General features: G+C 27.2%; 1 protein-coding gene across 1 annotated transcript; it reads right to left on the bottom strand.

Annotated features, from left to right (window-relative positions):
• On the bottom strand, positions 1-7,669 carry LOC112602414 (glycerol-3-phosphate dehydrogenase, mitochondrial). Its single transcript, XM_025350478.1, has 13 exons — positions 7,467-7,669; positions 3,125-3,228; positions 2,825-2,990; positions 2,479-2,701; positions 2,256-2,419; positions 1,902-2,196; positions 1,626-1,819; positions 1,349-1,543; positions 1,022-1,278; positions 794-952; positions 540-728; positions 376-474; positions 1-225 (listed from the first exon to the last, which is right to left on the bottom strand). Exons 2-13 carry the CDS (start codon positions 3,218-3,220, stop codon positions 100-102), a joined length of 2,163 nt encoding a protein of 720 aa, XP_025206263.1. The 5' UTR covers positions 3,221-3,228; positions 7,467-7,669; the 3' UTR covers positions 1-99.
• Between the last annotated feature and the right edge of the window lie 6,073 nt (positions 7,670-13,742).

The following is a 13,742-nucleotide window of genomic DNA, read 5'->3' as shown; positions in this document are numbered from 1 at the left end:
TATGGTATAATTCATTATATCTAAAAATTTGTTTGCTGATACTAAAATGAAACCAAAAATAAATTAATAATTTGTGATTTAATTCAATAGAATTTTCATCTAAAATCCACCACCACTTCTTTCCACGCTGATTTTGCTTTGAACTTTATTATGGACTTCTTCTAATTCAGCCATTCTGGCAAAACGAGAATGAGATATATGGCCAGATTTAAGTGCTGACATCATCTAAAATACAATATATATATAATATTATGTAATCACTACTAAAATTTTGTAAAAATCATAGTAAACTTAAAAAAAATATTTATATAAAAGAAGTTAATATTACTAAATTTTAAGTAGTGTTTCAAGGGATTAATATAATAACATGCATACCTGTAAGTATTCATCAAGCTCAACTTGGCCATTCATATTAGTGTCTATTTCTCTTAAAATTTCATGAAGCTCGTCTCCAGTTACATTTTCACCAGTATTCTGTTAAAATGTAAAACATTATTATTTTTATCACAAGAGATAAAATAATTGACACGAATAAATACCTTCATACTCCTACGGATATCATTGATGGAAACATATCCTTTGTGATCATGATCGAGAATCTGGAATCTTTTAACATACATTTTTATTTCTTCCTGTGATAGAGTAATTGGAATTTTGTCTCGAGATGCTCTGTTCACACTCATACCCATTTCAGTGGCCAAAAAATTGTGGGCCATTTCCAATTGTTTCTAAGTAATGTAAAATAATATATCAAGTAATAAATTATAAATTTGTATACCTATAAATATCTAACTTTTTTTTCTTCATCATTCCAATTTAATTCTTCAGCCATAATGTTTACAATAGTTGGGAGTGCTTCTTGAGCAGCTTGCACATTCAGGAATGCCAATCGTAAACGTCTAGCAATCATATCAACAGCTGTAACAGCGTATTCTCTCACTCCATAACGAATCTTTAAAATAAAAATATGTTTATAAAATGATTTTTAAAAAATTGTAGTATAAGTTTAATGTTTTATTACCTCGGCATCAATATACGGAAATTCAGGGTGAATTTTATTACCGATTACTGGCCAGCGTTTGCCAGTGAGGTTAGCTAATTTAGCTACAGCAAATGCTCTGTCACCATATGATGTAGCTAAATGTTGAGCGACTTCACATTCCAAACCAAAATCTTGTACTAATCTGATGTACATTGTTGGTGTCCATCCATGTGATCCTTCTAATTGGAGGCCATCTGTTTGACATTGAGGTTTTGTTGGTTTTAATTCTGGAACAGCTGCAAAAACAAAACAATCATAAATTACATAAGGATAATAATAATTTATGGGTAGAAAAATCTAATCAACCTTTTATTGCAGCATCAATAGTTTCCTGAGCCATAGATCTGTATGTAGTCCATTTTCCTCCAGCAATTGTTACTAAATTAGATTTGCTAACATGCACAATATGATTACGAGCTAATGACTGAGTGTCACCTTTGTTTGGATCAGATACTAATGGGCGAATACCACCCCACGCACTTAAAACATCACCTCGGCGTACTAAAACCAGTTTATAAACATTTAACATAATATAAAAAAATAATTTAAGTTTTAATTTTAAAAACTTAATTTAATAACATACCTTCAACATCAGAGTTGAGATAATTTTTTATTTCGTTCAATATGAATGAAATTTCTTCTTCTGTAGGTGTAGGATGATAAGTTACATCACATGGGCTGTCTGTGGTACCTGATAATGTATGTTTTTGCCATGGTAAAAAGAATATAACACGGCCATCAGACGTTTCAGGATCCAAAAGTCCCATTTGTTCAGGACTATTAATATGAGAATAATGAAAATTCATAAAATTAATTAATTATTTAATCAAAATTATACATCAGAATTAATAAAAACAACCTGTAATAACCAGGTAATACAATGTGTACACCTTTACTAGGAGTACATATTTCTTTGGTATTGCTATCATCCATTTTTCGTACAGAATCAGTGAAAGGTCCAGCAGCATTTATAATACACTTAGCTTTAACATCCCATTCATTTCCAGTTAGTTCATCTCGGAGGTGTGCACCACAAATTTTTCCATTCTCATCTTTAAGGATCTTTATTGCTTTTACATGATTTGCTACTGTTGCACCATAACGAGTTGCAGTTAGCGCTAAAGCAAGGCACATTCTAGCATCGTCTTGTTGACCTAAGATATAACAAGTTAATAAAACAACTAAAAAAATTAAATAATTTCATTTTCATTACCATCGTGATATACAATAGCTCCAACCAATTTATTTTTTTTAAGCATAGGAAATATTTCTAATGCTTCATTTTTGGATAAATAATAAGAACTTTTAACTGTTTTTGAACCTGCTACAAGATCATATGCTTTAATACCAATCCAGTAGTAAGGAACTTTCCACCACCTATATTAACATAAAAAATAGAGAAAACATATGTATTAAATATAAGAATTAGAACATACTCATAAACAGGTAACATGATTGGTATGGCATGGGTTAAATGAGGAGCCGTCTTAAGCATTGATGAACGTTCATGCAATGCTTCTTTGACCATTTTATATTGTTCCAAATCTAAATTAAGTATTGCTTTTTGCAAATAACGTACACCACCATGAATAAGTTTTGTACTGCGACTTGATGTACCAGATGCAAAATCGTCTAACTCGACCAGTGCAGTTTTTAAACCTTAAAATCATTATTTAAAGATTTAACAATTTAATTAGAATACAAAATTATTTACTACATTAAAATTTAAACAAGATAACTAATATTAAAATGGGTCTAATATTTTTACATTAAATAGTTTACCTCGTGTAACTGAGTCTATAGCACAGCCAGCCCCAGTAGCACCACCTCCAATGATTAGGACATCAAATTCTTCTGAATGTAGAGATTGAATTTGAGTGCTTCTTGGAGGTAATGTTCGTAGTCTTCCAGTTTTTTTACCCCCTTCTGCTTGCACTGTTTGTAATTGCTTCAATCAAAAATGAATAAATTTCATTATATGTATCATAAATAATGACATAACAATAATTTAAAATTATATACATAATATGGATGCTTTATTAAACAACTAAAACAATAATAGTATAAAAAAGTAATACATACTGTTGGATTTTCTCCAGTCAATAACCATGTAGTGAAATATGCTCCAGCACTAACTGAAGCACCACCAACGATTAAATTATAGAGTTTCGACGTCATTATGTAACCTAAGACATAATAAAAAATTTAATTTAAATTATATAATATAAGTAATTATTTTAAGCTATTTGGTAATTGAAGTAAAGATTAAAACATTGAGTAGGGAATAACAGACTATAAAATAAATTCAGTCGAGGAAAACTATTTGATTAGCCCTCAACCAAATAACTAATATTTTGCATTAAAATAAAACATGATATGATATTAAATTCAAAAATAATATATATATATATATTTATACATACACATAATTTTTCATCTCATAAATAACTTTTATTTTTAATTATAACAATAATGTCTTCAACATCAATAATAACCAATATATTTTTCTCTATAGTTAAAAACAAAAATGCCTTTTACCAGGAAAAGTTCCAATATTCTGATGATACATTCTACTATTATGGATAAGTAACTAACAACAATTTCACTAATTTCAGTATAATTGCAAAGATTTTTTTACCTAATTTGAATTCCCTACAGTGAACAGATTTTAGGATAAAACATTGAATGTGATACCTAAAGTAAAGGTTAACACATGATTAAAATAAATAAATACTTATTTAAATAATGTTATAGTTGATTTAACTTATGAAATATTAATTTGATATCAATCAATTTAAAATAAACTTGTTAGAAAATAGTGAATATTCATTAGGTATTACACAAATAATAGTATATTAAAAACTACATAATCTTTATAAGATTAAATTTTTATTAGTATTTTGAAAATTTAATTTAAACAAATAAATGGTTTTAATCAAATTTTCAAATTAAATAAACAAAAACAAAAATTGTTATTTAAAATTCTGAAGCAGATTTACTAATTGGAATTAGGCCAGAGACTTTTTTAGCAGACCTTTAGATTAACTGCCAAAAGTCAAATCATGTTATGTATAATATACTAATACTTATACATATATATATTTAATAAATTTTAAATATAAAACTTCTTACATAAATAATATCAGGAACCTAATATATTTATTGTGTCAATGTGACATTGAATGATATTGAACTTGTTTTTAAATTTCAAATATTTTAAAAATCACAAAAGAAACAAAATTATTACATTTAATATTTAAAGATATAATTGAAGATTAACATAAATAATTTACATTTTTAAAACCTAATTAAATAAATTGTGACTTCTGGTTAAATAAATTAAAATACACTATTCATAAGTATTTAGTTAGATGACATTCTTAGTTAATATCTTTCATTAAATAATTTGTTTGTTTTATAATTCTGCTTAATGACCCAATAAGTTAATGTTCATTTGTTTATTAGTTAACTATGGATCAATTTCTTATTTATTTAAATACTCCAGAAGTGTTTGAAATTATTTTAACATATTTAATAATAATCTGAAAGATTATCATTTTAATATTGCAATAAGGAATCAATATAAAACCATTTAAGAAGATAAATTATAATTTAACAATTATTACAAGAAGATAACAAATTTATTTATAATAATAGGTATACATAAATTAAAAATAAGTATTTATATTTAACTAGTACCTAATTATCAGAGTAATTATGCTCATTTATAAATGAAATAATATTATCACATAATTTAACCACAAACTGTAATTAAAACAATTTGTCAATCACTAAAAAAAATAGAATAAATTAATATTGATGTAATGAAATTATATAACTCGTTATTTGTTTTAAGTGTGTTGAACACATATTTTTAATATCTATAAAACAATGTTATATACCTAGATAATTAATGTAAATTAGAAATTAAAATGTAAGAGCACATTATTTGTAACATTATTTTAATGTTTTTGATGTCACATATAACATTTACTACTGACTAGACTTACCTATTACTAAATATACAACAACAATATTTAATCAAAATTAAGTATGGTCAGTGTGGATTAGTAAATTAGTTGAACTAAAAGCCAGAATAAACTATTTTAAAGTATTCTTTTTTAAATATCAATAAAGTTATATTATTTTATTTTACTAAAATAATACCTATTTATTATTTATCTATTAATTGTGTTCTTATTACTTTTTTCCATATAATTATTAATGATTTTTATTATTTAAAAACAATATTTTCCAGTATTTAAAATTTAGACTATTCTTAATGTATTAATTGTGTGACATGTACTGAATTTAATTAAAATATAAATTAATATTAAGCCTGAAACAATATATAATTTTATTGGAATGTCTTTTGTCATTCTAAGAACATAGTAATTAGCTACATGAACATGCTATAGAATATCTACTTATGTAAAAATAATATTTTTCTAACAACCTACAAAAAAAAAAAAGCATTGTTCAAATTTAAAATATTTGTACCATATTAGTATTTAAATAAATTAACACTAATTACTTATGTGTAATTTTTATATTATTGGGTATAATTAGATATGTTACAAGTAGATTTAGTCACAGGTTTTAGAGGTGTATAATATAATATATTAAAGTTCTTTTAAAAGTTAGAAAATCCTCTATAATGTACACTTATTATATATTTTATCTGTATACAAAATTTTTAATTCAACAATTAAATATTGCTGCTATAAAAATAGTTATAATTACAGTTAAATATTTTATAAGAAAGTAACAAGATATTTGCTGTGTTATCAAAATTAATTTTAGATTTTTTATGGAATGTGTTAAGTTTCGATATTGCAATAATAAATGTAGCTATTCTCATACAAAGGAAATAATTCCAAAATAACTATGCCTATAGATTAAATATTAATTAAACATTAATAGAAAATAATTTTCAAAAATTGAAATACATTATATTGTACAATTTAATGATAATGATTTGGAATTAAATAGAACAATATTAGAGGTATACAAAAACGAGTAGGTTATTAATTAATGTTACATAATTAAGTATCTATAATATTTTTTTACTTGACAACTATTATCCTCTTTGATGTTAATAGCAAATAAGTTATAAGAGTATAATAAAATATAATGCATATACCTATATAATATGTAGTTATATAAGTACATACATTTTTAAATAAATATTTCGTTCTATATTTATTATAACAGATAATTAATGTCCCTGTATGTAGTAGGTGCCTACTTGTCGATTTAATTAAATCAATACAAGTATTTTGAGTGGTGTATACAAAAAGGACAGGTACCTGGAGATAATGGCTGATTTTGTGAGATTATGCAACCAAGGTCGTTTTTAAGCAACAACTAGGATAAAAACATGGAAAACAAAACAGGTATGCAGGCAGTAGGTATTACCTCGTCGTGCGGTCTGCAGTAAATATAGAAAAATAACGAAATTTGATCAGACTGGTCGGACTCGCGTCCTTTACGGATATGAATTGTTTTATAGATAATATTATTACAACGGACAAAAATCTGACGAAAACTGTATACACTCGTATTGATCAATTGTTATTTGTTCATCTACAGTCTCGACATCGTGATATTTTAGAAACGATAGTAAATATTATTTATTTAAGCAATCAGTATTAGGAGGTATAGGTACCTAACGATCACTGCGCGGCAGCGGCGATGGTAATTACAACGCGACGAACAAGAGAACACGACTAGTGAAACGACGACGGCTGTAAGTCACGCGAAACACTCAAAGAGGCGCCTGCAGTAACCGCTATCACTGACCACCGCGGGCCGGATAAACGCGACCCGGTGACTATGAAAAGAAAAAAGTCGAGATATGGTAATCCGCGTAAATAATGGTTTATCGTTCGTTATCTCGGTCGGTCCGAGATAACAAACGACGACGGCATTTTTGGAGGGGAACGGACGCGTCGTCGCGTCACGCGCCACACACGAGTGCGCGCGGCGGCGGCCCGTGATCGACGTTATCATTGCCCGCGCTCGTGCGATGACGACCGACAGGGCGGACGGGTTATCAAATTTTATTCGAAATCACCGAAACGAGCGTTAATAATTATTGCCATCGCCTCGAGATGATGGCAATATTATTATTGTTCGATAATGTAGTCTACATATTATTATATTTTTACATAATATTTATGTCGTCGAGCGCTCTCGTCCGATATCGATCGTCGCGAGGTCAATGTCGGCGGAGGTCGCGGCGTGGGCGTTTGCAGGGCGGGCGGGGAGGACCCAGATTCGTACGCGAAAACGTCGCACGCAAAACGTATAATATCAGGTAATAATAATGACGAAAAGTGATATTGTTATATTATTATTTTACGATATTAGTATACTACGTTCGGCCGTTCGGCGGCAGCGGCGATGTGAGGTAGGTACTCACCCCGTTGGTGCCAGTGTCGCTCATTCAGCGAGGAATAGTCAGACGGTGATCGGTGGTGGTCGGCACTCGACTGGCGGCGGTGGCCGAGTTTTTAAAAATAAACGACCGACGGGAAGCGACGGCGCGACGATTGTGTCCGCGGTCGGCGGTAGAACGCGAAAAAAAAAAATTGTTAAAATGATTTTATATTTTTTTCGTCGCTCGTTCCCCACCGCTCGCATTCGTGACCGATGTCCTCTGCTGTGGCGGCAGCTTTAACGTGACATTGGGGACTCCCCACGCCCGCGGATTGTAGGCGAAAAAATTTACATCAGACTCGCGGCAGCGGCAGCGGCGCAAGCGCGCTAATACCTGGGCACTGAGTCGATGTATTATTATTATTATTATTATTATTGTTGTATGTGGTTTATTTTTTGTGTGATTTTATTATTAGGTATATAACGTTTGCAAGCTCGGCCGACTGCCAGCAGTAGTCTTGCATGATGTAAGTATAGGTACTCGAGTAAAAGTATTCAAATACTTTTTGAGTAGGTACTCTGCAAACATATACGTGTTTTAAATGCTTTTGAAAAAAAAATAGGTAATTAGCTAGTAAAGTATTTTAAATAATTTCTATAAATATCTCTTTGCCAATTAAAATTACACAATAAGTCATTTTCAAATTGTTTTTCTTTTTAGTTGATACGTTTTATATTTGTAATTAAATCGTGTAAAATGAAGAAAAAAGAGAGAAAGTTATCGCTCTGCTGTAATACAGTTAGTATAGGTGTCAATAATTACTAGTAGATATAGTGTACATATCGTCATTAAGTATGTCACTGTGATGTATGTTGTGTTAAACTTGAATTCAATTATATGATTCACCATCGCATACTTTTACGAAAAATGATTCTGATCGGAAATGGTTCGTCAGCTTTTATTATTAAAAGTTTATTTTGTGATATATCTATAGGCTAGTTGACACTCACTGTGTTCGGTCACATTGAAAAAATGTATAGTGTGGGTAGTTTATGTAGTGTTTTAGCGATAATAATAAAATTGAATATGAAAGTTTGCGCTATTTCAGATAGAAAAAAATGCTATGAATATTATAAATGTATGAATTTCTAACTACAAAATTAGTAAATTTCTACAATTTTTTCGAAATTCCTTAAAATTCTAACAATAGATGCTCATAAAAAATATTGTGATTATATATGTTTAATTGATGTTTATCGTTTGAACTTTATCGTATAAATTTACAAATTAAATCCTAAAGAATATTATTTATTACACTCAAGTAGGTACTAAATTCAGTAAACTGTCGATATATAAGAAATAAGAATGATAGTTTTATGCATATTAGAATAAAATAATATGATTTTAATAATAATAATAATAATTATTATTATTAATGCATTTCTAGATCCTGCGCTGTGGAATGCGTGTAATGCGTTTGCGATACTTAACTCGTTTATATAAATTATACTTAATGAAAAACTCAAATACTTGAAAAAGTAAACAGGTGAGTAGGTAGTCATTTTTAGTTACACAAAATTATACGATGCTTAATGCTCTAAAAAATTAATAAAAATCCGGTAAAGTTAATTTAATTAAAATAAATACTTATGTAAAAAAAATTGAATGTATTTATACATTTATTTTTAATGTATCTGCAGGATTCAAATTTAAATACTTTTAATAAAATTATTTGTATCTGTGATTGAATGCTCATTTTTTAAAAGTAATTTTTACAAGATTGACGTCAATATAGTATAAATTATATGTATTTTTAAAAAGTTTATGTGTGTAATTACTGTATTATAATATTAAAATAAGTAGTATAATACCTAATAGGTACTATCGGAGACGTAGATAGGATATCGGCACCTTATAAAGGCATTTACAAATTTTTCTCCATCTATCATCCATTTACACAATATTATATCAAGAAAATAATAATATAAATCACACAGTATTTTTTTATAATTAGGTATAGTATCGATATACGAATGTTTATTTCTGTTACATACTTTTATTTGCATAGTTTCGATAGTGTACCTCATCATTGAGTTGGTTACTAATCACTATAATAAACGAGTTAAATTTTAGTTCAATGACAAATCATTGTAGGTATACGTAAAACTAATTCTGAGCAAAAAAGACCGACGTGGATCGGTTCTAATTATAATTTACATTCTATATTCTATATTTGCCTATCTAATTTATGTTAATTAAAATGCATTAATTGAAGTACCATTTATAATGGTGTGTGAATAGGTTCAAGATATAAATCATAGAATTATAATAAATATATTATTAAATAGTTAATAAAGTTGCATATTGGTTTAATTATTTTAAAAATAACGGTGTGTATAAAAAAATCATTTTATAGGATTTATATTTTTTTAAGTAACAATAATGAGAAATTAATAAATAAGTAATTTCAGCATTTGGAGAAAAATATGGTGATGACAGAATTTGATACTAGAAAGGGTATTTAATATGCTAGAGTATCAGATTTTGACAAAACGTGTAAAATACTGAAATAAGAAAACTGTTAATAACATATTAACATATACCTGGGGCCGGACTGGGCAGGTGGGATACCGGGAGTTTCCCAGTGGGCCGCTTATACTCATAGGGATTTTTTTTTAGGTTTATCGGTTAAGGCATAATCGACACGGTTTGAAGAGCTCAAACCTTAGCAAATTGCTTAGTATGTATTAATGTGTATTCTGGAGTCTAAAAATATGTAGGTATTTTAAATAAAAATGATAACATTTCTTTGTAGTAGTTTCTACTAACCAATTTTTAATTTTTTTAATTTTTAATAATAATTTTAAGTGCTTTAATTCTCGAAATAATATACTATCATTTTATATAAAAATATATGTTTTTTTAAGGTTTTTTTTATAGGTACTCCTAATTGGGTCGATTTTTTTTTATTTTGCCGGTAGACATTTTTGACCCAGTCTTGCCCTGCATATATCTAACGTTTATTGGTAAAATGTCACCTTGTAAGGCGAAAAAAAACTACGTTACAGGTATCTGTTATAAATCATAATAATCATAGCAAAGCTTATATTTTTATAATAATAATATAATATTACTGTTTCATAATATCTTAAGATATTGTATCTGTGGCCGATGCCCCCTACTGTCGTTAGCACCCCCTAAATTTTAGGGCCTAAAAACATCTTCTGGAACTATACTCAAATTACTAATTTTAACAATTTAAAGATATATATTTAAATTATATTTTTTCATAAAGTATTTTTAATAGGTACTTTTGAGTATAACATATTAAATAAATGAAAAATTATCAATGATTGATTATTTTACCAAATGGTATAATATGTAAGTATATAGCTTCTTATAATATAATCTACCGTGTGATTGTAATAATTATTGGTGATAATTTATATATAATTTCATAAAATACATAATATTTAATTATAGAAATGATAATTGTATCTGTATGTATTATTATAACGTAAATAGGATAAAAAATAAAATAAATACGATTCAATACCAAAACAAATATTGTAATAGGTACTTCATTGAATATTTTAAATAAAAGTAGGTACTTAATTTAGTATTATAAAACAGTGTTATTTAAATACTCCAGTAAGTAATGATGGCTGAGACAATGAAAATTAATCCAATAAAAATATTTTTTACATTTGATATTTTAAGTAGGTATAATTAAATTCCCATAAGAGAGATTCCATGGATTATATTATTACTTATTAGCATTATAAATGTAAGTTATATAATGCGATAAAAATAAGAATTGTGGCTTGGCGTGGCGCGTTGGCTGCTTCCAGTTGCGGAATGCCACTGGGAGCAAGTAACGGCCACAGCTACTGGCTCTCGGATGGGTGACCATTCGGGATCACAGTGGTTAAAAACCTTGCCACACATACACGTGTTTGCTATCAACCGTATCAATCGTAAAAAAAAAAAAAAATACAACCTACCGAACCAACCTTACTTAAAAAACCCAATGGCCTTAGAAGCCGCGGGTCAACTAAATAAAAAAAAAAAAAAAAAAAAATAAGAATTATATAATTATTTTATTTAGATGTCTATTATCTGATATAATATTTTATGATTAAATTGTATTATTTCGTTTGTATAGTGTTTATAATTCGAATACCTATACAATTTCTATATTTTTAATTCGTTGGTAACTTTAAATACCTAAAGATACTTAAATATTTTATGAGCTTACTTAATGCCATATATGGCAAAACTAAGATTATTATTTTGGGCGAGGTTAGGCAATCAAGAAATATATTTTTATTATAAAATTGTAAATTATGAGCTGAGCGATGGATGTTTTGTTTTTACGATGATGTGTATGGTTTTTGTTTATCAGTAATTTTGTTATATCTAACATACAATAAGTAGACAATTGCTTGAAATTTGAATCTTGTGGTGGAAAATTGTACATAGACTGGTACGTTAAACAAAATTTACTCCAGAAAAATAAAAAAAAGTATATTTATTATTTATGCAAGACCTGAAATTTTTAACAAATATTTGCTTTTGCGTTTTATATAGTTAGTAAAATCCTTAAGTGCTATAGATATTTAAAATTGTTCACTTCATCTAATTAATTTGATTTGGGTATATAAATAACTAAACTTTGTAAACTAAAATGTTTGTAATTCAAAAATTTGAAAAATTGAATACATCATCGTTTCTCATAAGTTAATTCTTATCGAATTGAAAAAACATCAAAAATACAGACACGATTGTTTTATATGTGTTATTAGTTCTAATACATTAAAATCACGATTATTTGCAAATTATTTTATAGTTGAAAATTTATAACAATCATAACAATTATAATTTAAATACTTAATTTTTTTAGTTGTAATTCAACAAGCGATAACAAGCAATTAAATTAGCTTTTATTAACAGGCAAAAACTCGCGAAATTTTGTTTCATTTTGTATCAAATGACTACTTATTTTTATTAAAATTTTAAAGTATCCTTCAGCTTTTCTATTTAGAAAAAATTCATAAACATTTTCTCTCTTTTTTTATTGTACATTGATTAATACTTCATTAATAATTCATCGTCATCTTGCTCTGTGTAATGGAGTTAGATTATTTTATTGAAATTCATAATAAATATCAAATTTAACGTAATAAAACATAAGCTCTCATTGCACGAAAACTACTATGATATTGGATAACTGGATACTGAATGTGACGGTTTTTTAGGCGTTACGGAGATTGGTCTCGGCGACTAGTCGCGCCTGAGAAACCTACACACATCAATAATAGTCGTTGAGACCAAACGCCGCAACATGTCACGCCTTGGAAATCGTACGTTTAGTTATGGACTTATATATATATATTTTTTGAGTATTCAAAGTTCGAATGGCAATGACATTGGGTATTCAAACGTATAATAACGATTTATTCTCAAACATTTTTTATTTTATTAACATCTATTCAAAAAATACTTTTTACGATTATGTGTAATATTATTATTTTCCGTATACAATAAAATATTCAAAATATTTAACTAATTTCAATCTGTTCTTCTATACGTAATATTTATTTATAATTTTTATGTTATATATATTTATATATATTATTTATTAGGTATAAAGTAAAAATCATGAAAATATGCAAGGAATTTTTTTTATTTATTTAAAATTCACTTTGTAAACAACTTATACCTAGTATTTAATTACTTAAATACTTGAAAATTTTTTTTTTTAATATGCAATACATTTAGAATTTCGTAAAAATATACAAAAATATGTAATAACTATAAAATATGCAAAAATAAATTAAACAAATTTTCACCATTAGATTCAAATTATTCTGATTCGTAAAGATAACTGACAAAAATCCAAAAAAGAAAAAATATGCGATTGCATAGAGATACGCGCTCTAAACTTATAAGTTAATAACAAGCAACAGCTTTAGTAATATTATAATTTAAAATAATATAATAATAAAATAATTTAGTAGTATACTAATATATAATAATATATTGGATTTATTACTTATATATTACTTGAAATCGTAACAATAAAGAGTAAAATTTTATGTACTCTATTTGATATTGTTATTCCTTCCATTGATCTATAATTCTATACGATTATTGATAAAAGAAATAAAATAATGATATTTTTTCGTTAAGATAACTTATGTTGTAACTTATTCTGTTAAGTACGTAATATAATTTATATTATGTACTTAACATTATAATTTTAATTGTAAGTTTGTATTTCGACTTATTGCTTATGCAATATTAGGTGATAATGGT

The sequence above is a fragment of the Melanaphis sacchari genome, unplaced genomic scaffold (genome assembly GCF_002803265.2).
Source record: "Melanaphis sacchari strain LSU unplaced genomic scaffold, SCAv2.0 Contig88_pilon_pilon, whole genome shotgun sequence".
NCBI classification, from domain to species: domain Eukaryota; kingdom Metazoa; phylum Arthropoda; class Insecta; order Hemiptera; family Aphididae; genus Melanaphis; species Melanaphis sacchari.
Note: the sequence above shows the minus strand (reverse complement) of the source record. Positions and strands in the feature narration are given on the sequence as shown.

Bases quoted from the DNA above. Each gene is read 5' to 3' on its own strand.
- LOC112602414 (XM_025350478.1), bottom strand. From the start codon at position 3,220: ATGACGTCGAAACTCTATAATTTAATCGTTGGTGGTGCTTCAGTTAGT. The intron at 2,420-2,478 runs GTATGTTCTAAT...ATGTTAATATAG, and splicing joins ATCATGTTACCTGTTTATGA to GTGGTGGAAAGTTCCTTACT. The intron at 729-793 runs GTTAGATATTTA...TACATTACTTAG, and splicing joins GGAATGATGAAGAAAAAAAA to AAACAATTGGAAATGGCCCA.